Here is a 23533-nt window from a genome sequence, read left to right on the forward strand (position 1 = left end):
AACTGTGAAATCTGTGACCTATCATCTGTGACCTTGATCGACGATGTCCCATGTTTATTGAGTGGACCCACTTTATTCGATAACTGGCAGCTGGAATCGCGTGTGGCCGAAGGCAGCTAAGCGTCTTGCTCTATTACAACAAGAAAGATTAAAGTGAATTTTTTATTTCAAGATGTTTGTGAAGCAGAATATTGATATTTTCCAAGATTAATTGAATTGCAAGGAGTAAAACGCATAAATAATAGTATTTTTAATGTTTATAAATATCTCGTTTTTTTGCTCCATATGTACAAGAAAACTTTTTACACTACTAATATACAGGGTGTTTCAGACTATTCGTACCACCCATTTAAAAGCTAGAAAAGTGGTTATTTCAAAAAAGTAAAAACATTTTCTTTATAAATCGGGCGCGCTCCATCGAATGGTGATATTTTCAACTTTTAATTCCGGCCGAAAATAGGCGATTCAGACTGGAAGTGCATTTTTTTTAAATGGAACCCCCTATTTTTCATTGCATATTTTTGTAGCTTACCTCGAGAGCTTTCCAAAACACTATAATAAATTATTTTTCCATGAAGTACTTGTCGAGTTATGCATTGAAATAATTTCTTAATTTTACATAAACTATAAAATATCTTGTAAAATATTCATTTTTCGATTATTTTACCTTAATTCTTTTATGTACAAAATAACGAGAGGAATCAATTGGTGTAAAGAAAACACATAGTTGTTTCTAAGAAAAAATATGTAATTTGCAATTAACAATTCCATATTTTTTCTTAAAAACAATGTATGTTTTCTTTACACCAATTGATTCCTCTCATTATTTTGTACATAAAAGTATTAATGTAAGAAAATCGAAAAATGAATATTTTACAAGATATTTTATAGTTTATGTAAAATTAAGAAATGATTTCAAGCTTCATAACTCGAAAAGTACTTCATGGAAAAATAATTTATTATAGTGTTTTGGAAAGCTCGCGAGGTAAGCTACAAGAATATATAATGAAAAATAGGGGATTCCATTTAAAAAAAATGCACTTCCGGTCTGAATCGCCTATTTCCGGAACCAGATGTTGAAAATATCACCATTCGATAGAGCGCCCGATTTATAAAGAAAATATTTTTACTTTTTTGAAATAACTACTTCTTTAGTTTTTAAATGGGTGGTCTGAAACACCCTGTACGTTAAAAATTAAATTTCACGAATTTTCGAAAACAAATCAGAGACCAAATTTATGAAAGTTATTCGCTTACCTTACTTGTCTGATTCTTCGATGTGACGCTCGTAGGAAGGAGATGAGGAGCTTGCTGATGGACTTGGCGAAGCTCGATGTGGCGATGCATACTTGCACGAGCTGGACGTGACTGACTAGATCCAGCATTGGTGAAGAGAAGAAAATCGCACCGAGTAACAGCTACCAGAATCCTTCGAGCGTAAGTGCGTGCGGATGAAGTGCTCCTCGCACTATTGGTCTTCCTTAAAGAGAGTCAGTTCCAAGCGAAGAAACTTCCTTCTGTTTTCAGAATTGACGAAATTGACCAAACTGGCGAAATTCCCCTCACCTCAATATTGGTAAGAGTAAATAATAATATCTGGAAACTGTATCAACATAAAGTCGTTCCTGAAGTCGATCCCAGTGTAACATTCTCTACTGCAGGTTCTCCTCCTTCCTGAAGACTTTGAGTAAGGATAGAAGCGCAGCAAGTCAACCAGAGTAATACTCTGGATCAGCCAGCTCCAATCCTTGAAGATATGATCAAGTAAGAGCTTTTCTACATGTGATGATTTCGAATCCTTTCCCAAGATCGAATCGAAAAGATCGTGAAACGTTGGTGAATCTTCATACTTCCTCAAAAAGTGCAGCAATGGAATACGAGGAAGTGTGATGTGTGATACTTGCGAGAATGTTTCCTGCTGTGGTATTGAGGGAGAAGCAGAATTCTTCGTTTCGAGACTGCATATCAAGTCTAAGATCATGCCTTTGGTCAATTTTCAGCCAAAGTAAGTATGTTTTGCTTTACATAAGATCATTCAGATCAGTAACTTGATTCAGGTGGTCCAACAACTTGTCGCCTAATGCCTCGAACTTGGTCCAGCAATTTTTTTAGGACTTGTGGACATGCCTCAACCGCGTAATCTTGATCCCATAGTCTCATGAGGTTTTCGTATGGGCGCGAAATTTTGCGATACAGCTCGGCTGCGCTGGTCACAAGCAATTCCACTTCACGACTCATTTCGCTATCCGATTTCCAGGTGATTATATTCAGAAGAATCTAGGAAATATTATTGTTCCACTCATACAATGTCCAGAAGCTGGTCACGCAGATTCGATTTGAAGGGCCATCATTATGTTCATACATTAGAGCTTAATTATTAATATTAATTATTTAAAAGCTACGTTATAAAACCGTTTTAAATATTAAAAATAATCAATGGGAGGCCATTACAATATTAGGCGCTGTTTTTTCCAAGATACAATAAACATCTACGATAAAATTCACATGGAAATGTCCTGTTTGATCACATTGCAATTGACCATTATATCAACTTGTGTCTAGGATAACTAGCAACAATTCAGTCAGAGAATTTTATTTTAAATTGACCAATTGGCAACGTGATCAATCAGTGCCATCCATCGCCCTTTGGTTATCACCGCGCTTTCATCAACAGATATACATGCAACAATTGGCAAATATCCTCCAAAGATAAAACCAGGAATAAGACCAAAGATCATCCAAGAGTCAAAGAAAAATCCAATTGGTACAAGACCCTTAAATTTAAGACGCAGTAATAATTAATACATGCCTTTTATTAAAGCAATTCTAAATAATTTTCTGATCGATTACTACGTTTCTTTTTGGATTATTTCTCGAATTGTTACGTTCAAGGGCCTTAAGGATTCTTTTCCTTATCTCTGTCTTTATCTTTATGAACTTCAATAATAATATATATTATTTTTCTTAAATGATTTTTTTCTCATTTAATCCCACAAGGAACACGAATCATCCTTATACCTTTTATAGTATTAATTGAATTAATTAGATTGGTCATTCGACCTTAAACTTTAGCTATTCATTTTACAGCTAATATAATCGCATTGATACATTTACTTTTATATTTAGTAATCGTACATAACTGAGAATTCGGATATATGTTCAGCGACGACGTATATCAAGAAGTGTCATCCAAAAAAAAGACAAAAAAAAACAAAAAATCTTTCTTCTTATAACTAACAAATTACTAGTGTTACTAGTAATTTAGCGTGCACCTGGAAATATAAAATTATTATTTCAACAGAAACAAAATTGAGAATATGGATGATAGAACCAGAAAGGAGAAACGGATTGATTATCGAAACGGAAGAGATAATCGGGCGCAGGAGATCGTGGATAAAAACCTTCAATAGAAGATCTTGATAGGGAAGGCAGGGCAAGGGCAGATAGTCAGGAAGGGAAGGAAAACCCCGGAATAGGATTGAGTGCTGCTGACAGCACGTAACATCGTAAACCAGTAGCCCGGGGATTTTGTTAAACAGGTAACGGGCTCCTGGTCTGACCGAAACGCGGAAGGACGCGGAAGAGAGGAGTTTTTAGCGGGCCAGGGGTCGTTAAATAGGCCGAGTCCCGCACTATCCCTTCGCAATGCCGGGGTGAAAAGGTGCGAGGGAAAAAAAAGAGAAGGCAAAAAGATTGCCAGGACCAAGATATATGCTCTCTGATGTAACGAATGGCAGAGTACATAAAAAATTGAGAAAAAAAGGAATAATAGCCAATTATGATATCTCTTCAATGGAATGCTGACCATGTGCAGACTTTTAAATCATCAAAAGTATCAATGTGTCCATTACAAGTAGTAGTTAATGAATTAAATTATCGCCTAAGAAAAGAAAACATTCTTCTTACTGAAAAACTGGTACATGGGTTGCTACAGAAAAACCTATATATATATATACGATATTGAATTGACCACACAATTTGTATAAACTGGATATTATTTATCATAATAAACACAAAAATCCTTCGCAGGAGAAACATAAGGATACAAAAAATGAAGTTGTTGATTTAAAAAGATCACTAGAAGAAACACTAGAAAAAACTTAGAAAAGGAAACTACGCAACGAATCAAGCAGGAGGAGATTCAGGGTGCCGTCACATGCGGCGTAACTTGCGTAAGCGTAACTTGTGCCGACCAATCACATCGTTTCATTTAAGTATCAGCTTCCGCTTAGTTATTTTACGTTCTTTACGCTATTATCATTACGCCGAATCCAATTTCTGGCGGAAGAAACGCTGATATATGCGTATTTAATAATTGTGCGGCGTTTGTTAATTATTATTAATCCATATATATCAGCGTTTCTAAGTATAAATAAATAAAGATGAACAAGAATAATCAAAACAGGGTAAGTTAACAAATATCGAATTTATTATATAAAACTTAAAGCGTTCGATTATAATAACCGATCCACTGCTCACGGCATGTGACAAAATTTAAAGGTTACAATTGTATATAAGTAGGTCTTCGCACTTTTTGCATTTGAAATCTGTTTTCTCTTTCTCCAATATTTAACGTATATTTATTTTCTTGTTTTAAATGCATGAATTTGAGAATTTTAAGCAATATGAACATCTTAATGCATTGTTTTTTTACATTGCATGCTTAATCTTTTCAGTACAAATGTGGGTATTGTGGATGGCTGTTTAATTTCACTACTAATTTTTTCGAGCATGAATGTTTCAAGCATTATGTGGAGAATAAGGATCGCATATGTGTAGATGAAAATTTTGTTGTGACAATATGTTATGACAGTATGTTTACTGCATTCTTGTATTCTTTGCATATATATTTTATTGTATCATTTTATTTTATCATAATAATTGAATGTATTTCTTTGCTTAATAATCCAAGAGAATACAAAGACTGCGGAAGGTCCTGTGTGTGCAGATTCTTTGGATGAACTCTTGATTGAAGCAGTGAAGGCAAGAAAGGGACTTTACGACTATCGTATACCTGTTAATGAAAGAACCAATTTGCGTAAAAATGCATTGTGGGCAGAAGTGTCTAACACTCTAGGAGGTACTATTAATATCTTTTGTGAATATATATGTATTTTATACATTATAATTAAATAATGAAATTAAATTTTTAGGGGCTTTTAATCCAGAGGAGGCTAAGGCCCGCTGGAAATATTTGAGAGATAATTATGCAAAAGCTCGCAAAAAGGTTAAAGGCTACATTCCCAGTGGATCGGCAGCCAATACTGCTAGTGGACAAAAGAAGTCCAAGTTCAGATTTTACGACCTTATGACATTTTTGAACGACTTTCTTGAGACACGGCAGTAAGTTCTTTCTCTTCAATGTGCAAAAATGTTTCACTTTTTTTTTGTCAATTTGTAAAGGAAAATAGATATAGAAGACAATTTTTCATGTTCAATACACTCACATAGGATGCTATATGTATATATAAATATATATTTATTTCAGGACTGTGAGCTCATTGCCAGACATTGATGAAAGTGAAAAATATGGAACATTAGAGTCACACGAGGATGATAGTAACAGTGCTTTGGGATTCACCAATAGTTCTCCTTTAACGCAGACTACCATTGATGCTTCTCCACCGATACTGACTTCCACTTGTGTTCCTCTACGAACGCCTACACCAACTCTCGTTCCTCCAAGGACCTCAACACCCAGAAACGTCTCTCCACAAACGTCATTTAGTACGACTTCGCGAATACCGGCCACAAATGCGAAAAGTTAGTATATTTTCTTCTGTGTCCCTTGATGATATTAACTACACGTATCGAAATATGTATCGCTACAATAACATTGTTGCCTTGTTTTCAGGACCGTTGCAAACTGTTGACAACTATTTCGATGAAACCCGTTTTAGTTTAGAATAAAATAGTTTATTAACAATGAAAAGATTAATAATAATTTAATTTTAATATTAAAATTTTAATAAATTAAAAAAATAAATAAATAATATAATAAATTTTAATAAAATGTATATTATTTACGTTTCAAAGCAAAAGACTGATGTCCTGCAAACAGCTTTAATAGAAGCTTTAAAAGAGCCAACAACGCAAACTGTTGATCCGTTAGATGGGTTTTTAGCACGGTTGGGAGAAGGCATGCGAAGGTTGCCATATCGCGACAGAGCTCACCTGGAAATACGATTTTTGACGTTGCTCGCTGAAATAGAAGATCTTTATCCATCAACGCGTTATTAATTAAAAGGTTTTTATTTTTATTTTTATTTTGCTAAGCTGAATACAGACTCTTGACACGTTTCGTATCTCTCGATATTCTTTTCTGGAATGATCCATCCGTAGTTCTAAGTCTATATTTATTGTATTATTAAGAAAGTTCTTGTTAGATTTTTTATTTTGAAGTTAAATATGAATAAGTTTATTTACACACATTACGCTTATATTGATAAAAAAGTTGGATACTTAAATGTAATATAATGTGTACATACGTGTGCATGCGCAAGAAGATGAATGAAAATTGCAAACAATGTAAAACGATATTGTGATCTATGTAATAATCTAAGAACTTTTGAGAATGATAGCTCGATTAATTTAGGTTTAAAATTCCGTACGTAGAAGAAACGTTACTATTATTCAGTTATTAACTGTATATATAAATGGTAGTGGAGTTGCAACTTAATACAAATGTATCAATATCTTATGAAAATAAAACATAAAAAATATCTATTTATCTTCATTGTTAATATAAATACAACTATCTTTTTAAAAATCGTTGAGCAGAACTTTTTCCCACTGCCAGGGTACTGCCCCGTTGTTTTCGAAATATGTAGCAAAGTCATCTCGAATTCTAGAGGCAAGTCGGGTATAAGCGTTAGTTCTGTTAGCATTGTTCATTTCTTGCAATGCACCGCTTGTCATAACTCCCCCTTCACTGAGAATACGACAATAACGTCTTTCGGAGAGTGGCAATTTGTTTTCATTGTGAATCACGAAATTATGCAAGCATACAGTCGCTTGAACAATTTTAACTGCGGTGGAGACAGATGCGATTATCGGTCGACGATAAATTCGCCATTTCGCTGCCAAAATGCCAAACACACTTTCGATCATTCTTCGTGCTCGACTAAGACGGTAATTAAAGATTTTTCTTTGACGATTTAGACGTCCACTTCGTGGATACGGTCGCATCATGTAATGAGTCAAAGCGAATGCCTCATCCGCTACTAATACGAACGGTAATGCTGGGCCGGAAGCTTCAATTGGTCTCGGTTGTGGCAAATTTATTTGATTTTTTTGGAATCGCTGACCAAAGTTTGAATGCGTGAAGATGCCACCGTCGCTCTGTCTGCCTTCTCCACCAATGTCAACTAATGTAAAACAGTAATTGGCATCACAAACCGCTAATAAATTAATGCTATGATTCTCCTTATAATTATAGAAAGTTGAGCCACTATGAGGAGGTGACTGAAATAGAAAATGACCATTTTCATCTCTTAAAGTAAATATAAATACAATAAAGTAAATATAAATATAAGTATATTTAAAATCGATTTACCTGTATTATTACGTGCTTCCCATCTATCACACCTATGCAATGCGGAAAATTCCACTTTATTGCAAAATCATTCGCAATTCTCAGCCAATTCTCTTCCTTTATTTCAGGGAAAACTGATTTGTGGAGAGTATTCCACAATTCCTCACATGTCTCAGAAATAATTTTTGAGACAGTGTTTACTCCAATCCGAAAAGAATAGGCTATTGAAGCCATACTGTCCCCAGACGCTAAATACCGTAAACATACCAAAAGCCGTGTACGGCTTGATATTGGATCTCGAATGACATACTGCTTTTCAATGAATGGCCCAACAATACTCAACAACTGATGGAACATCTCTGTGGAGATTCGACAATAATTATAAAACATTTCGTGATCTTCAAATTCCATTTCTCTGACCAGATTGTCACTGGCACCTTGTAAAAATCTTTGTCTTTCTCTAAATATCGGGCGCACCCACATTTTATCATGAGCTTTTCCCTCTTCAATCATCAATTTCCATATTGCAAACAGTTTTAATATATGGCGTTTCCCAACTTTCCGATGTTGAAGTGTTTGCTTCATCTTCTTCCATTTTCGCCATCGTTTCCATATAATTAATAATACTATGTCAGGATCCATTATTACTTACGTACTTGCTATACGTACTTTTCTCGCTGTCCTCCTTGATGTTCGTATACTTCTAGCAGAACTTGACCTTGGCTTCTTAAAACTTGCCGAAGACTGCTTATAAAAAAGCAAGTTATATTATAGATAACATTTGTAAAAAAAACATCGGTATATACATAAAACTAATATTACAGATCAATGCAGAAGTAATTAAATTACAAGTTGGAACAAACATCTCTTTCAACATAGTTTATCTTTTTAAACATTAAAGAAAGGACAAAAAGGACATCTGCATTAATCTTTCTTCTTATGGAGCCTTAAGGAGATTAAATTTAATATTTTGATTATTAGAAATATATTATTACCTTAAAAATGCTGCTAAATGCAAAGCTGTCCTGCATCGACTACTACGCATTCGTCTTCTACGTTTATCTTGCCGGTTTTTATTAAACATGCACATTTTACGGAACCAAAAGTATCGGTTCCCCATGAAGCGCACTTTTTGTAACGCGTAGGTTACCAAAACCAATCACAAATCATATTTAGCATTTCTGTTAGAGCATACATCGGAAACTCTAATCTTCGATTGGTTGTATTAGTTACGCGTTCCGCGCAATACGCTCTATGTGAATGCCGACTTTCAGAATGGCGTAACTTTTATTAAATTACTAGATAACACTAGAATACGCAGATTACGCTTTACGCAGGTTACGCCTCATGTGACGGCACCCTGACATATAGATTTCCAGTGCTTAATTTCGGCATACCCAACAGCCGTAATCAAATTGAACAGAATTAAAGTGATTATAACATTGTCATAACCTCACTTTATGTAAAATAAAGATAATTAAATAATTGTATATTTGTTCGCAGGCAACGAAATGTGGCTATTGCGGGTTTATTTTACGAAGGTCATGTGGAACAATTTTAGACCACCATTGCTTCAGTACATACGACGAAAATGCCCACGTCATTAATGTTGACGAAAATGCCGTGGTCACTATGAGTAAGTTATTATATTTATTTATTTGTGTAGTTCTTGAGAAAGGTTTTATTATCCGTTATAAATTTTGTCTGTTACGGTAAACATTTTCGGTAAGTCATTGTTTACTTATTTATTTTAAAGGAAAGAGACATGAAACTGAAGATGTACAGCATTCGAAAGAAGGAGCTGTACAATCTACACAGTCTATACTCACACAAGATGAGTTGCTGATTGAATTTGTTCGTATCCGAAGGGGTTTGTGGGACCATTCCCTTCCGACCAGCGAAAGAACAAGATTAAAAAAAGATAGTTTATGGCAAGAGATTGTAAACGCATTTGATGGTAAGATCATTTTTTAATTACTTGTATGAATTATATTATCTGTGTATAAAAGTAAATAATAAACGATTCTTTATACAATCATAGGATCCCTGTCTATGGAAGCAATAAAGCAGAGATGGAAACACCTTCGAGATTCGTATATGAAGGCTAGAAAGAAAATGCGAGGATACGTGCGAAGTGGATCAGGGGTGGAATCTGGCCATCCATTACGAAGTTCTTTTGCTCATCACGAAGAAATGAGATTTCTCGACGATACAATAAAGACAGCACCGTAAGTATTTGCATTGTTTTTTATAACTGAGATTTTATAAATATTCAAATTGTGTGCAATTGGATTTAATAATTTGTAAAATCATTTTGATTTCAGGACTGTCAGCTCCATCCAGCACATTTCTGAAGCGAATTCATCCCATGTTGACATGGATAATATGCAAGTGGACATGACTGCAGACAACTTGATCGATTTTGATGATTCTACACAGAATTCTGCAGGTTCACCATCAGAATCATCACGAAAATCGTCATGTTTATCGCCAGGGGTGAAAAGGAAAAGTAAGTGGCAATTGTTTTTTTGGTTTTGTGTTTTTTAGGTACTTACCATATATACGCATATATTACAGATGCGCAAAGGCAAGCAGAAATCGAGGCTAAGTTTTTAAGTATAAAGCGGGGAGCACACACTTTCGCATAAGCGCATAACGCATAAGCATAAAGAAATGAGCCAATCAGGATCTTTTATTTTTATCCCCACTCCTTGTCCCGAGGAGCTTGCATTGTGCATACAGCATAATGCATAAGGCGTCGAAAAATTCGTAAGAACGAATTTTTTATGGTTATGGGTTGTGGTTGTGCAAGAGTCGATGAATTTTACAAGGGGTCTGTTCTTTTTAGCTGCACTGCTGCACTAGTGCAATAAGTTAAGAAAGAGACAAACATACTTTCTTTCACTCTAAACTAATTGCACTAGTGCAGCAGTGCAGCTAAAAAGAACAGACCCAAGATTGTTTCCAATCTTTCTAACCTTTTCGAAATATATCGACGTCATAGACATCATATAACCTCAATACGAGGTTAAAGACATTATTTCACCAACCGGTGATCAAACTGGAAAAATCCACTATCGACGTCATATAACTTCATTAAAAATCTCCTTCGAAATATATCTGAGAAGGTGTGTTTAAATATTCTTTATTATTATTAAATAAAATTCTTTGATTATCATAAAATTATTTTTTTTTCTATTATTAATTATATAAATATTGATAGGAAAATGGATCATGATTCATATTATTATGCTACATTATATCAAGATGAGGATGATGAAAATTTTGATTATGATGAAAATAAAAATGAAGAAGTGAGTGGAGATGCTTTGCTGATTTCTTTAGTGCGTGACCATCCTTATTTATACAATAAGGAACTGACGGATTTTAAAGATGCCATTAAGAAACAGAATGCTTGGGTAGAAATAGCAAGTATCATGAACATGACAGGTACGTACATAATGCCTTTCTACATATAGTCGATAGTTTTATGGACCAACTTGGTGACATTCTACGCCGACTATCATACGTACGACGTAGAAACCTGCAAAGAAGACTTATGAATATTGCTATAGAAGAGGAGGATGCCGAATTTCTGGAGAAAGGGAATGATAAGATGTAATAGAAATGTTCTTTTTTATTATAAATTTTATTTTAAATATTATAAGTATTAAGTTTAATATTATCAATTTTATTTTAAATATAAATTTTTCATTTTGTTTATTATAAAGAATAAAATATATTTGTGTTATTATAAAGAATAAAATATATTTTTGCATTCAGTTCATTAATTGTTGTACGAAGTACTCTGTATTATTAAACTTTGAAAATATATAAAAAGACTACGTACGAATGTTGTGTCGTAAAAAACTTTCGAATTATATACTTTTAAAAAATACTTTTACAAAATTATTGACAAGTGCGTTAAAATTACATGATGTTTCAAAAGTTGTTAGTTAAAACTTTGTCCCACTGCCACGATAGAGGATTGACATGCTCGAAATAATGTGCAAAGTTATCTCGAATTTTCACTGCTGCAGATTTTTGCGAAGCATTTCTGTAACTTACAGCTGTAAGTCCATTACTTGTAGCCAAGAGAATGCGCTCTTCTTCTTGTATATTACAGTATCTTCTTTCTGGAAATGGTAAGTCCAGTTCTTTATTAATAATAAAATTATGCAAAATAACCGTTGCTTGTACAGCTTTTACGGCAGTAGATGTGCGTGCAACAATAGGTTGACGATATATTCTCCATCTTGCAACCAAAATCCCGAAAGCACATTCAACTGTTCTTCTTGCTCGACTCAGGCGATAGTTAAAAATTTTTCTGCTGATATTCAGCCGTCGACTCCGAGGATATGGTCGCATCATATATGTGCTTAGAGGAAAGGCCTCATCTCCCAATAAAACGTACGGAAAATCAAAATCCATATTATTTAGACGCCTAGGTGGAGGAATATGGAGAGCATTCGTCTCAAGTAAATGCGGTAATCCGCTACTATCAAAAACACCTCCGTCGCTGTGCCTTCCTTCAGCTCCAATATCAACAATAGTGAAGCGGTTCTTGACATCACTTATTGCGAGCAGGTTTATGCTATGATTTCCTTTATAGTTGTAATAGCATGAACCACTACGAGGCGTGAAATTGGAAACTATCATTGTAATAAACACATTTTCATTCCAAATATATATATAATAAATTTAATAAATAATATATAATAAATTCCTAATATACATACCTGAATAACGACATGCTTCCCATCGATAGCGCCTATACAATTGGTAAATTGGCATGTTGTTTCAAAATCGCCTGCAATCATACTCCAATTTTCTTCAGTTGGATCAATCATAACTTTTTCCTTTAAGGAAAGCCAAATTGCTTGACAAGTTTCCGGAATAATTTGTGATAGCGTACATTGGGCAATACGATAAGCATATGATAACGATGTCATGCTGTCGCCAGATGCCAACCATCGTACAGTCACTTCTAATCTCGTTCTGGCCGGTATTAATTTTCGAACTACATTTTGTTTTTCAATTAGTGGTCCAACAATATTAAGTAATTCATTGAAGGTTGTTGGTGACATTCTAAGGTAGTTGAAGTATTTTTCCGGATCTGTCAATCGCATCTCCACAAGTAAATTGTCGCTGGCACCTTGCAGAAGTCTTCTTCTCTCGGTAAAAATAGGCCGTACCCATTTTACGATCATTTTTGCGTTCTCCCAATTTTTTGTAACGCAAATACAAATAAAACAATGAAATAACTTTTTTTATAGTTATCTCAGCATATCTCAATGGTTCATCTCTTGCTTGCATAAGATACTTCATAATAATTATTAGTATGATATTTGGATCCATTATATACAGCCACTTATTTTAAAATATAATAGAAGAATTAACAATTTTCTTTGTTATTCCGGTTCCGAAATTTAATGACACTTCAGAATACACTCCGCGAAGGAATGAATATTCGCGTTGACAACAGATTTTCGCGCTCGTTCTGCGAATTTGTTTGTCCTTATATTACATGGAGGACAATTACGCGGAAAAGCGGAACGATATAGTGACAAATAGGTATTTATATTCATTTTTAAAAATTATGTATACTTAATTCATTGCAATTTTTATTAATATGCTTACCTTATCAGCTTGTCTAATGAATATGAGCATTTTAATCAACAAATACAGTTAAAAATTAATATTTTATAATTCTCCGTTCCGCTTTTCCATTCAAAATATGCTCCATGTAAAGGTGCGGCCTCATTGACGCTAGAAACCAGCGGCAAATTAAAATTACTAGACTTTCTCTAGATTCAGCGTCAATAAAATAAAGTTCAAACAGTTTTAACTTTTTCAGCGTGTCGCAAAATTCAAGTGTAAGGGTCTGTTCTTTTCAGCTGTACTGCTGCACTAGTGCAATAAGTTAGAAAGAGACAAACATACTTTCTTTCACTCTAACTAATTGCACTAGTGCAGCAGTTCAGCTGAAAAGAACAGATCCATTGTGTAATTTGTAAAAAGTCCGTTACCGTCTTTGGACGAGAGCGGACGTGTTCTGCGCGTCCTTCGCATTTTTGTTTTAGAAGAAGATGTGTAATGTAATATTTGATGTGTAATTTGTAGAATTTGATGTGTAATATAATGTATATAGTGTATATAGTGTATATGTAATACAGATTAATAATGATTAATTACGAGAATGAAGTAAGTAATATAATAATATATTAATATTATATAGTATATGTGTGTGTGTGTGTGTGTGTGGAATATTTTGATCATTCTTGTTGTGCAGAAATAAGCTGCTTTTTTGGATATTAATAAGTCATGAAAACTATATTTTTAGGTTAGTTCGATATCTGCAAATATATGATGTGACGTGACGCTTTTGAGCTCCGTCACCATTGCCCTGTCGAGGGGAAACAGCGTGCACGGGGTCGTTCCTCGCGCCTGAGAGGGAACTTGAAATAACTATACTCTGATTGTTTAGACTTATTTTAGCTTTAATGTAAGATCCGCGAATAAAGTGCGGCTGCTGTGCGAGCGTGCGTTATCTCCTTTGTACATGAAGATACAGTAAGATACCGGAAGGAGAGGGAGCCGTATAGGAAGATACCGGATATACCGCAGAAGATACCGAAGATACCGCAAGAAAACAAAAGGTCAAGTAATAAGGTCCCGCGCCGCCGCTCTTTATAATATAATGGGAAATTAAATCTGCATTTTTTCAGATTGATAAAGAAACGGTAGCAAATCCAGACGACGGTGATGAGGGCAACTTTCCAGGCAGCTGACTGGAAAACAGAAATCTCGGAAGCAGACGCGGATACGGCCTGGCCAGCCGTTCACGTCCCCGAGAATCGGCATCATCACAAGTTACCGTCGCCCGTGGATTCTGAACCCCTGCGTAAGGGCAACGCCGTACAACAGCAGCAACTTTGGAAGGGGGCGGAGAATCAACCCCCGTTCATCCGAAATTGACGAAATGCGCGGAAGATCGGCGCGGGATCCGAGGACCTCACGGAAGCACTTGAAATTCGTCACTGTTCGGTGAGCTCGTGCCACGAATACACGTGTGACGAACCTCGAGGAAGCGACCCCGAAGGAAGCCATAGCCGACGATCAGTGTAAGCCGTCGCACAGGTAGCCTAATTATTGTTCATCCGGGATCAGTTGGCGTCGTCTAGAGATACCGTCGCAGGGCGACGAATATTTCGTAAAGCTACCGTGTAAAGTAATTGTACTTGTACCGTAATTACCGGACGCCAGCTGTCCCCGGGTGTCGCGGATTTGTTCCTCTCAGGGGGCTCGCGCCGACAGTCTCGTGCCGTACCGTAGAATTTGATATCGTTAATTACCGTTAAATGTTGTTTCGTGTCATATTAAGCGTGTAGGTACTGTTATGTTACGTGCCGAAATCTAAGTCCTAGCGTGACGTGGCAATTTTGGTCGTTTCGTATCGCATATCGAAAGGCGGGATTTGCGCGAAAAATTTCTTCGCGAGCGTGTGTTACCGTAAATGAACAATTCGCTCTGCAAGAATATTTGTTAACGCGAAATCTCCGCTGAATCATCTTCCTGTTACCGCTTATTCAAAAATTCTATTGTTCGACTGAGAGTCTTTGTTGCCGAGTACACAAGGTCGCGAGAAGACCGTTAAATCAAGCAAACAGTTCCGCATAAACATTGTTACCGCTACCGTTTTCCGAAGCCTTGGTTTTTCTGCCAAAAATATACCGTGAAATATTATCGCCGATTACCGTACCGTAAACTCGATTCGAGATATATCGAAATTTTTGAAGAGACGTGTGCCGTTGAAACGATACTAACAGGATACTCGATTATGATATTCTATTCATTATCCGTTACTGTTGAATAATTGTATCGCAAATTACCGTCAACTAGTGTATTTAGTTCTGTTCGATTAATATCGAGATTCGCGCGAGGCTCGTGCCTCGACCGGTGTTCCGAAGTCGTACGTGTTGGTTGTACGCCGACCGCGAGTTTTATCCTGTAGTCGATTACCGCTCATTATTAGTGAATTATTGTAAGAAATACCGTTCAATTTATATCGAAATCTTGCGGCGGGTCTCACGACTCCGGCCGTGTTTGGAAATTTGACTGAGTATCGTATCTCGCGTATGCAAGATTATCCCGCTGTAACTTATTATTTGAGCTTCCGTATCGCGAGTTGAGAGATATTATCCATCACTTTATTACCGCTTTCATCGTTGTATTATAGTCACACATTTTGAATAGACCGTTTTCGTTATCACTGACCTTCGCGTCAGCCGTTACAAGTCAAGTCCTTTGTCTTTCAAACTCGGATCTTCGATTGTTTATATTCCGAGATTTATCTGTTCGTTCTTAGTTTGTTTTTTTTTGATACCGAAAGTTATATATTATATGGATCTTATCTTTGTTATACCGTTTACTATCTGTACCATTATTGTTTAATATATTTAGATAATTATAAGTAAAATAACCGACTGTCGATTATTTCTCTCTCCTCAATACTGTCTAGCGCTCTCTCTCTCGACATCTAATCCACAGAGAACCCTGCCCCTCTGCCAAATACTGAGCCCGGGATTACCGGATCTTGCCGTTACCGTATCGTTATCGTGGCGCGGAAGTACCGCGCCTGGCGCCCAATTACATAAGTTACCGTATTATAAGTTACCGCATTTTCAGTTACCGCACGATACCGTTTCTCAGATACCCTACTGAATTTTTATAATCTAATTTTTATACCGGCCAAGACCTTGCACGCTACCTCCTCGAGATCGGCGTTCTCGAGGCGGGCAACGGCGTCGCAATGAATGATAAAACTTTTGTAGACGGATAGATCTATGTTTGGATTAGTTGGATATATTAAACAATTAATAATGATTTCTTTTAGGAAATTGCAATGGTGCAGACTTGCGGGGTTTGCGAAACAATTTGCTACCTCGCCGAAGTGTCCAACCACGAATGTTTGAAGGGATACGGGTGTTATGTGGATGCTGCGACACGCTATTTTTACCCGCTTTTAAGTATATATTTTATTTTTTATAAGTGCATTTTATTTTGTTGTCCGTATATTTCTAAACTTAATATTTTTTTTATATGTGATGGAAAAACGTGCCTACGCCGTGCCTACATTAACGGCGAAGAGCAAATAGTTGAGGCCGAAATTGGTGCAACTTTCAGCCAGGATATACGTAAGTTATGGATCAGTTGGCACAATAATGAACTCTTCTGCTCCTCTTCAATGAAATTAAATATTTTTTTATTTGATTTTAGTCGTGGCAGGAAATTGTCAATTGGCGAATTCCAGCTGTCAATCTGAAGAAAATCTTGTAAAGAATGTGGGCAGCAAAACATCTAAAGTTCCTTCCAAAAGAAAGGCCTCAAAGAAATTGTCGCTAGAAGAAGAAGAGCATTTAATTTTGGCCGTCCAAAATAGAAAACCACTGTGGGACATTAGCCAGCCGATAGACCAGAGATCCAGGGAAATCCGGAAACGACTTTGGCAAGAAGTTGCTGATGAATTGAATGGTGAATAAATAAATATATAATACAGTTGGAATACATAATACAGTTACATAATACAGTACATATGAAATATAATACAGTATAATACAGTACATATGAAATAACGAAAGATCGTTCTCTGATGTCGTTCGATTATTTAATGACACGTATCCGAACCGTCGAATTAATAAGTCCACTGTGTTAAAAACAATAGAACGTTTTAGACAAACTGGTAGCGTAAGAAATCGCTCTAAGTCAGGAAGACCATTGTCTGCAACCAACGAAGAAAAACAACTTGATGTTCTGCAGACATTTATTGAAGATCCCAATTCTAGTGTTCAGAGAGTCGCTCAAACTCACGATATTGCTCCCATGTCGGTTTGGAGAATTTTAAAGAAGAACAAGTTCCATCCATATAAATTGCAATACGTTCAAGAATTGCAAAACGGAGATGAGGAGCGTCGTATACATTTCTGTGAAAGAATGATGGCACTAATAGATGTCCGGCCCATCTTCCCTTATCAAATTGTTTTCACAGACGAGGCAACTTTTACCTTAACGGGAGAAGTTAATAATCAAAATTTTCGTTTCTGGTCAGATGAGAATCCGAATTGGGTGCGGGAAACTCACACACAACATCCACAAAAAATAAATGTATGGTGCGGAATAATAGATGGCTATTTAATAGGGCCGTTTTTTTTTGAAGAATATTTGAACGCTACGCTCAAGGTATGAGAGATTACTTGTTGATCAAATAATTCCAGCCATACAGAATACTTTTCCAAATAATTTCCAAGAAATATGGTTTCAGCATGATGGAGCTCCTGCTCATTTTGGTGCAGGACCACGTCGTATTTTAAATGAGACTTTTCCGCTACGGTGGATAGGAAGAAGGAACGGAAATGAGGGAGGAGAGGATTGGCCACCTCGGTCACCAGATCTAACTCCTCTTGATTATTATCTATGGGGATATCTGAAGAGTAAGGTTTACAGAACAAAACCTAAAACCATTCACGAATTGATACAGCGAATAAGGGATGAAATGGCTTTGATACCTTTTGAAACGAATCGTAAAGTCATTTCTACATTCTACCAAAGATTAGCATATTGTCAGGAAGTAAATGGCAGCCACTTTCAGCATTTACTTTAACACATTGAAACACATTTGCAATCGTTTGGTGCAACCTAACCTGATCTCTGTATACACGCACCGCACGCACGCACACGCACACATTTCGAACAATTATTATGATAAATGAGCATCCACAAATTTATTTACTGTTTACTATGTCGATTGCTTTCCAGGTCTTTAAATGCTCGATTGTAATTTGGTTGGGTCTTTGCTTTTGCTGACTGGATCCACGACCGATCTTGCCTTAGTTAGCTGGATCACACACACAACAGATGCAAATCCGAGCGAGTAACCTCCATGTAGTACACCTTGGATAATGTTAATACCGGCGCTACTCTATCATTCAACCCTCATAACTCGCAAAGTACTTAATAAAAATGAACATTATTATAGTGTTTTGGAAAGCTCTTGAATTAAGCTATAAGAATATGCAATCAAATGTAGGGGGTGTCATTTAAAAAAGTCAATGTGACCTTGACCTGACCTTGACGACGCCATCCAAGGTCAAACTGATAGAATCAGTATATAGATCTTCTTAAACCCTACAACTTTTGTTGGAAACACTTTTCTAAAACGTATATTTTCCGAGATATTTAGGGGTTTCCACACTTTTGGTAGACCCTGTATATATATATATATATACAGGGTGTCAATTAAGTCCCGGGACGGCTGAATATTTTCTCATGTAAGGTATTTTTGAAAAAGGTCAAGGTCATTTCTGAAGTAATTTTCAACGAGGAATTCAACGGTGACCTTCAATTTGACCTTGAGCTTGACCTTCAAGGTTATTTGAAGGTCAAAGTGTTTTTTTTAAATAGGAACCCCTATTTTTGATTGTATATTCTTATAGCTGACCTCGAGAGCTTTCCAAAACACTATAATAAAATATTTTTCCCTCAAGCATTTATCGAGTTATGATGCTTCAAATCATTTCTTAATTTTACATAAACCGTAAAATATCTTGTAAAATATTCACTTTTCGATTATTTTACCTTCATACTTTTATGTACAAAATAATGAGAGGAATCAATTGGCGTAAAGAAAACATATAGTTGTTTTTAAGAAAAAATATGGAATTGTTAATTGCAAATTACATATTTTTTCTTAAAAACAACTATATGTTTTCTTTACGCCAATTGATTCCTCTCATTATTTTGTACATAAAAGTATTAAGGTAAAATAATCGAAAAGTCAATATTTTACAAGATATTTTACGGTTTATGTAAAATTAAGAAATGATTTGAAGCATCATAACTCGATAAATGCTTGAGGGAAAAATATTTTATTATAGTGTTTTGGAAAGCTCTCGAGGTCAGCTATAAGAATATACAATCAAAAATAGGGGTTCCTATTTAAAAAAAACACTTTGACCTTCAAATAACCTTGAAGGTCAAGCTCAAGGTCAAATTGAAGGTCACCGTTGAATTCCTCATTGAAAATTACTTCAGAAATGACCTTGACCTTTTTCAAAAATACCTTACATGAGAAAATATTCAGCCGTCCCGGGACTTAATTGACACCCTGTATATATATATATATATATATATATATATATATATATATATATTTATGTATATTTTATGTATATTTTATGTATATTTTACATTATGTATATTTTACAGTTGAAAAGGATCAATCAAAAGACATCCAAGCAAACAATATTACTGATTACAATGAAGCGCTGATTAATGCTGTGTACGCTAGACCTGCATTATACGACTATCGTTTACCAATAAAAGAAAGGACAAGTTTGAAAAAAAAAAGGCATTATGGAATGAAATCGCAAATTTAATGGAAGGTACAAATGATGTAGAATTCGTTCAAAAACGATGGAAGCAACTTCGTGACAGTTATGTTAAGGCGAAAAAAAAAGAAAAGGCATACGTGCCAAGTGGATCTCCTGGTGTACAAAATAAGAAGATTGTTTTTGCCTTGTATAATCAGATGAAATTCCTAGATGACATAATGAAAATAAATTTAAGAAGTAGTTAAAATCGATCAACACTGGCAATATTTATTGAGGTAAAAAATCACAATCACGACGTTTCGACCATAGGTTTAGGTCCTTTTCGAGTGAACTATAAAAAAATTATTTCCAGTAATAAAACAAACAAGAAAAATTAATGATACTTTAAATTACATAGATGTTCAAATAAGATTTGAGCAACAAGTTATATACATACAGTAATTAAATTAACGGTTCTATCGTGAGAAATAAGAAATCACTTCGTCAAGATTATCATGTCACTGTCTCCATCAACACACGGAGAAAGACTAGACAACCTTTATTATTCTATCATAAATATTGTTTAAATTTTCAGTGTCCTTTTGTAAGTTAATCGTGTTGTCAAACTTTTTTATATAAAACATTTCGGCAATTTCTCTCTTTCTCACGTGTTTCTCATTGTGTAAAATAGTCGGTGATGACCAATCGAAGTCATGGTTAAATTCCACTTTATGCTTGCTAATAACGGAAAAATTACTTTCGTGCACTTTTATGTTGTTGCGATGTTCTTTTATACGAGTGCTTACATGTCTTTTTGTTTGGCCGATATATGATACGTTACAATTTTTGCAGTCTAGTTTGTAAACGACTTCCGTTCTATTATTAATGGGCAACCTATCTTTACCACGTTTAATTAATGAGTTGAGTTTTTTAGGTACATTATAAACGACTTTAAAGCCTATTTTTTTAAAAACGCTATCCACATCATCACTCCAGCCGTCAACAAACGGCAAGGAAATGTACGAAGGTGTAGCTGCATTGTCAAATTCATTGTCAGTATTCGTGTTATCGCGATGTTTCAAAAAATATAATCTTTTTTGCACATGACGGTTGATGATTTGATTCGGAAAGCAATTGTTCGAAAGAATCCGCCTAACCGCGTCGATATTCTTAGCATGAAACCGAGTGTCCGCTAACAAAATAGCGTGGTCAAGAAAATAAATTTCTTACGGAAACATGCCAACGTTTTAGAAAAAGTTTGCAATTTAGAAAGTTTATTGAAATAAGCGCTTATTAGCAAATAGTAGTATATATGCTATAAAAATAAGTAATAATGCTAAAATATTTTATTCATTAAAGATAAAAATAAGATTAACAAAGATAAAAATAAACTTTTTTTTATAAAAGATTTTTTTTATAAAGACAGACTATGGAGTCAGCAAACTTCACTCAACAGTAAATTCTTAAAGAAATGTCAACGACCTTCAAGGTTGGAAAAACTTTGATAGTTTTAATAGTTTTTGCTTTCTCTATTATTTTATACTAATCATGATGTACGATGCTCTATCTATTCCTGTTTTATATTTAACAGAGCAATCAACTATAAGGGCAAATAATTGTGTAAATATAAAAAAGTGTATGTTTTCTATTATGAAAACATACCTGTTTATATATGAACAAACAACAATTGTTTATGTAAACAGATTTAAGTTTAAAAATTTAAATATTTGTCTGTGACGTGACAATTGTGACCTCCACATTGCACGCAAGCAATTAACTCTGACGACGACCTTCGATGAGCGGCAGCTTATAACTTTGACATTTCCGTCAAAAACAACTTGAAAAAAATTTGAGATGTAGTTCAAAACATGAATAAAATGACCTCAAAGTTTAAATAAATTCTAATTATTTTTTCCGTCTCAAACAAATTCACAAAAAAAGCTTAAAAATCAGCCTCATAATGTGGTTTCCCCCCTTAACGCTTATACAATGGATGCTATACTTACTATGTCTATGATTTATGTCATGTTATTATAGTGAATAGGTTATAAATAGATTATGAATAGGCTATATAAAATAATAAAAAAGTAATAAAAATGGGTGGATATGCTTGCGCGGTCAAAAACTGTAAAAACGTTACAGGTATAAAAGGAATTAGTTTTTTTAGATTTCCGAAAGATCCTCAAAGATAAAATTTATTAATGTTATTATAATAATATACGACAGTAAATAAATTACACTCTTGTTAGAAAGATCTTTGTAATTTTAATTATGTAGCATCAAACTTATTGTTAAACTTATTGTGTTTATTGTGAATTAAATTTAACTTGATTTATAGTTCTTATTACTTTTTATTTAAAAATACTAATTTTCATATGTGTTTTAGAGCTCAACTATGGTTAAAATTTTGTAATAGATATATAGAAACACCTTTGGAAAAATTATATAATAATTACAGGATTTGTAGTGAACATTTCACATTTTCAATGTTTTTGAAACAATTTGAAAAATAGGCCTCAACCACATGCTATTCCGACAATATCAAATTTGGAATCTTTATCAGAAAATAAAATTCAAAGTAAAATTTATGTTTTATTTTACAATTTATTTAATTATTTATAAATTATATATATATATATATACAGAATTTAACCAAAAGATACCGCTAAATTGTTGGAAAATATTCTTCGAACATAGAAAATGAAAATATATTACATGATTATATTGTTACGTCCGGTGGATTTCACGATTCTTTTCTTTCTTTGAAACGCTATCTTAGAAGTAATTAAAGATAGGCTCGAATTTGAAATAAGCAAACGGAACCTAACTCGCGTCAACAACCAGAATAGCCAGTCGAGATAGCGGTAAAGAAAGTCTAAGGGCCTGAGCAGAATGGCTGCCTTATAGTATTAAGACATGTCTTTATGTCTTAAGACTTTGTCTTCATGCACAATACTGTCTTGTGTATTGAGTCTTAACGGTGCGTTTTGCAAGAACTCGCGTATGCGTATGTGAGGAATATACGTAAAAAAGCAATAGTGTATAATATACGACTGCTAATAATAGGTAAGTTTTCATAAACATTTATAATATAATATATTTAAATGTTTTAATATGTAATAACAATTTTATACGTTGAAGTGTATTGCAATAAACGAATATAACCTAACTTCTTTGTTAAAAGAGATTCGTTATGACACTTATAAATCAAATTTTTTATCCAATATTACATGTTTACATCTAATTATATGTTTAATTATTATTATATTTCTAAAATAATTATCTCGTTATTCAAATAGTAGAACTACTTTTTTTCTAAAAAATTGAACAAGATATATATTGCGCTATATCATTTTTATAAAATTAAAATTAGAACATACAGTTGTATTTCTTTTATTTTATATAAATTTTCATTAAAATGATATATCGTACAAGGAGATCACCTGTATCAAACACACATACACGCATGCATGTACAATTTATCATAAAATGTTAAAATTAAACTGAAAAATTCTTTTACAGATAAACGTCTAATGTTAAAAGTGCAAAATAAAATGCAAAGGAGAAAGAAATTGTTGATAGTTGCATTATATTGGATGATTTTATATAAATTAATACGTAAGAGAAGATG

At 34.5% G+C, this 23533-nt stretch overlaps 3 protein-coding genes across 4 annotated transcripts; 1 reads left to right on the forward strand and 2 right to left on the reverse strand.

Annotated features, from left to right (window-relative positions):
- Positions 1 to 6749: 6749 nt before the first annotated feature.
- On the reverse strand, positions 6750 to 9038 carry LOC105251616 (putative nuclease HARBI1). Its single transcript, XM_011258561.3, has 3 exons — positions 8530 to 9038; positions 7556 to 8278; positions 6750 to 7464 (listed from the first exon to the last, which is right to left on the reverse strand). Exons 2-3 carry the CDS (start codon positions 8174 to 8176, stop codon positions 6763 to 6765), a joined length of 1323 nt encoding a protein of 440 aa, XP_011256863.2. The 5' UTR covers positions 8177 to 8278; positions 8530 to 9038; the 3' UTR covers positions 6750 to 6762.
- A 49-nt stretch (positions 9039 to 9087) lies between these two features.
- LOC112637463 lies at positions 9088 to 11179 on the forward strand. The gene is made up of 5 exons (XM_025407238.1): positions 9088 to 9170; positions 9291 to 9491; positions 9576 to 9762; positions 9859 to 10043; positions 10939 to 11179. Exons 1-5 carry the CDS (start codon positions 9167 to 9169, stop codon positions 11154 to 11156), a joined length of 795 nt encoding a protein of 264 aa, XP_025263023.1. The 5' UTR covers positions 9088 to 9166; the 3' UTR covers positions 11157 to 11179.
- Positions 11180 to 11304: 125 nt separating this feature from the next.
- Positions 11305 to 13673, reverse strand: LOC105255501. Of its 2 annotated transcripts, none has more exons than XM_011264820.3 (2): positions 12274 to 13673; positions 11305 to 12164 (listed from the first exon to the last, which is right to left on the reverse strand). In XM_011264820.3, the coding sequence occupies exons 1-2, from the start codon at positions 12742 to 12744 to the stop codon at positions 12141 to 12143; spliced, it is 495 nt and encodes a 164-aa protein (XP_011263122.2). In that variant the 5' UTR covers positions 12745 to 13673; the 3' UTR covers positions 11305 to 12140. The 2 variants fall into 2 exon arrangements, with proteins under 2 accessions (XP_011263122.2, XP_019884389.2); XM_020028830.2 differs by having other exon boundaries at positions 11305 to 12186.
- Positions 13674 to 23533: the final 9860 nt, after the last annotated feature.

The sequence above is a fragment of the Camponotus floridanus genome, unplaced genomic scaffold, assembly GCF_003227725.1.
Source record: "Camponotus floridanus strain SB8 unplaced genomic scaffold, Cflo_v7.5 scaffold169, whole genome shotgun sequence".
Lineage (NCBI taxonomy): Eukaryota > Metazoa > Arthropoda > Insecta > Hymenoptera > Formicidae > Camponotus > Camponotus floridanus.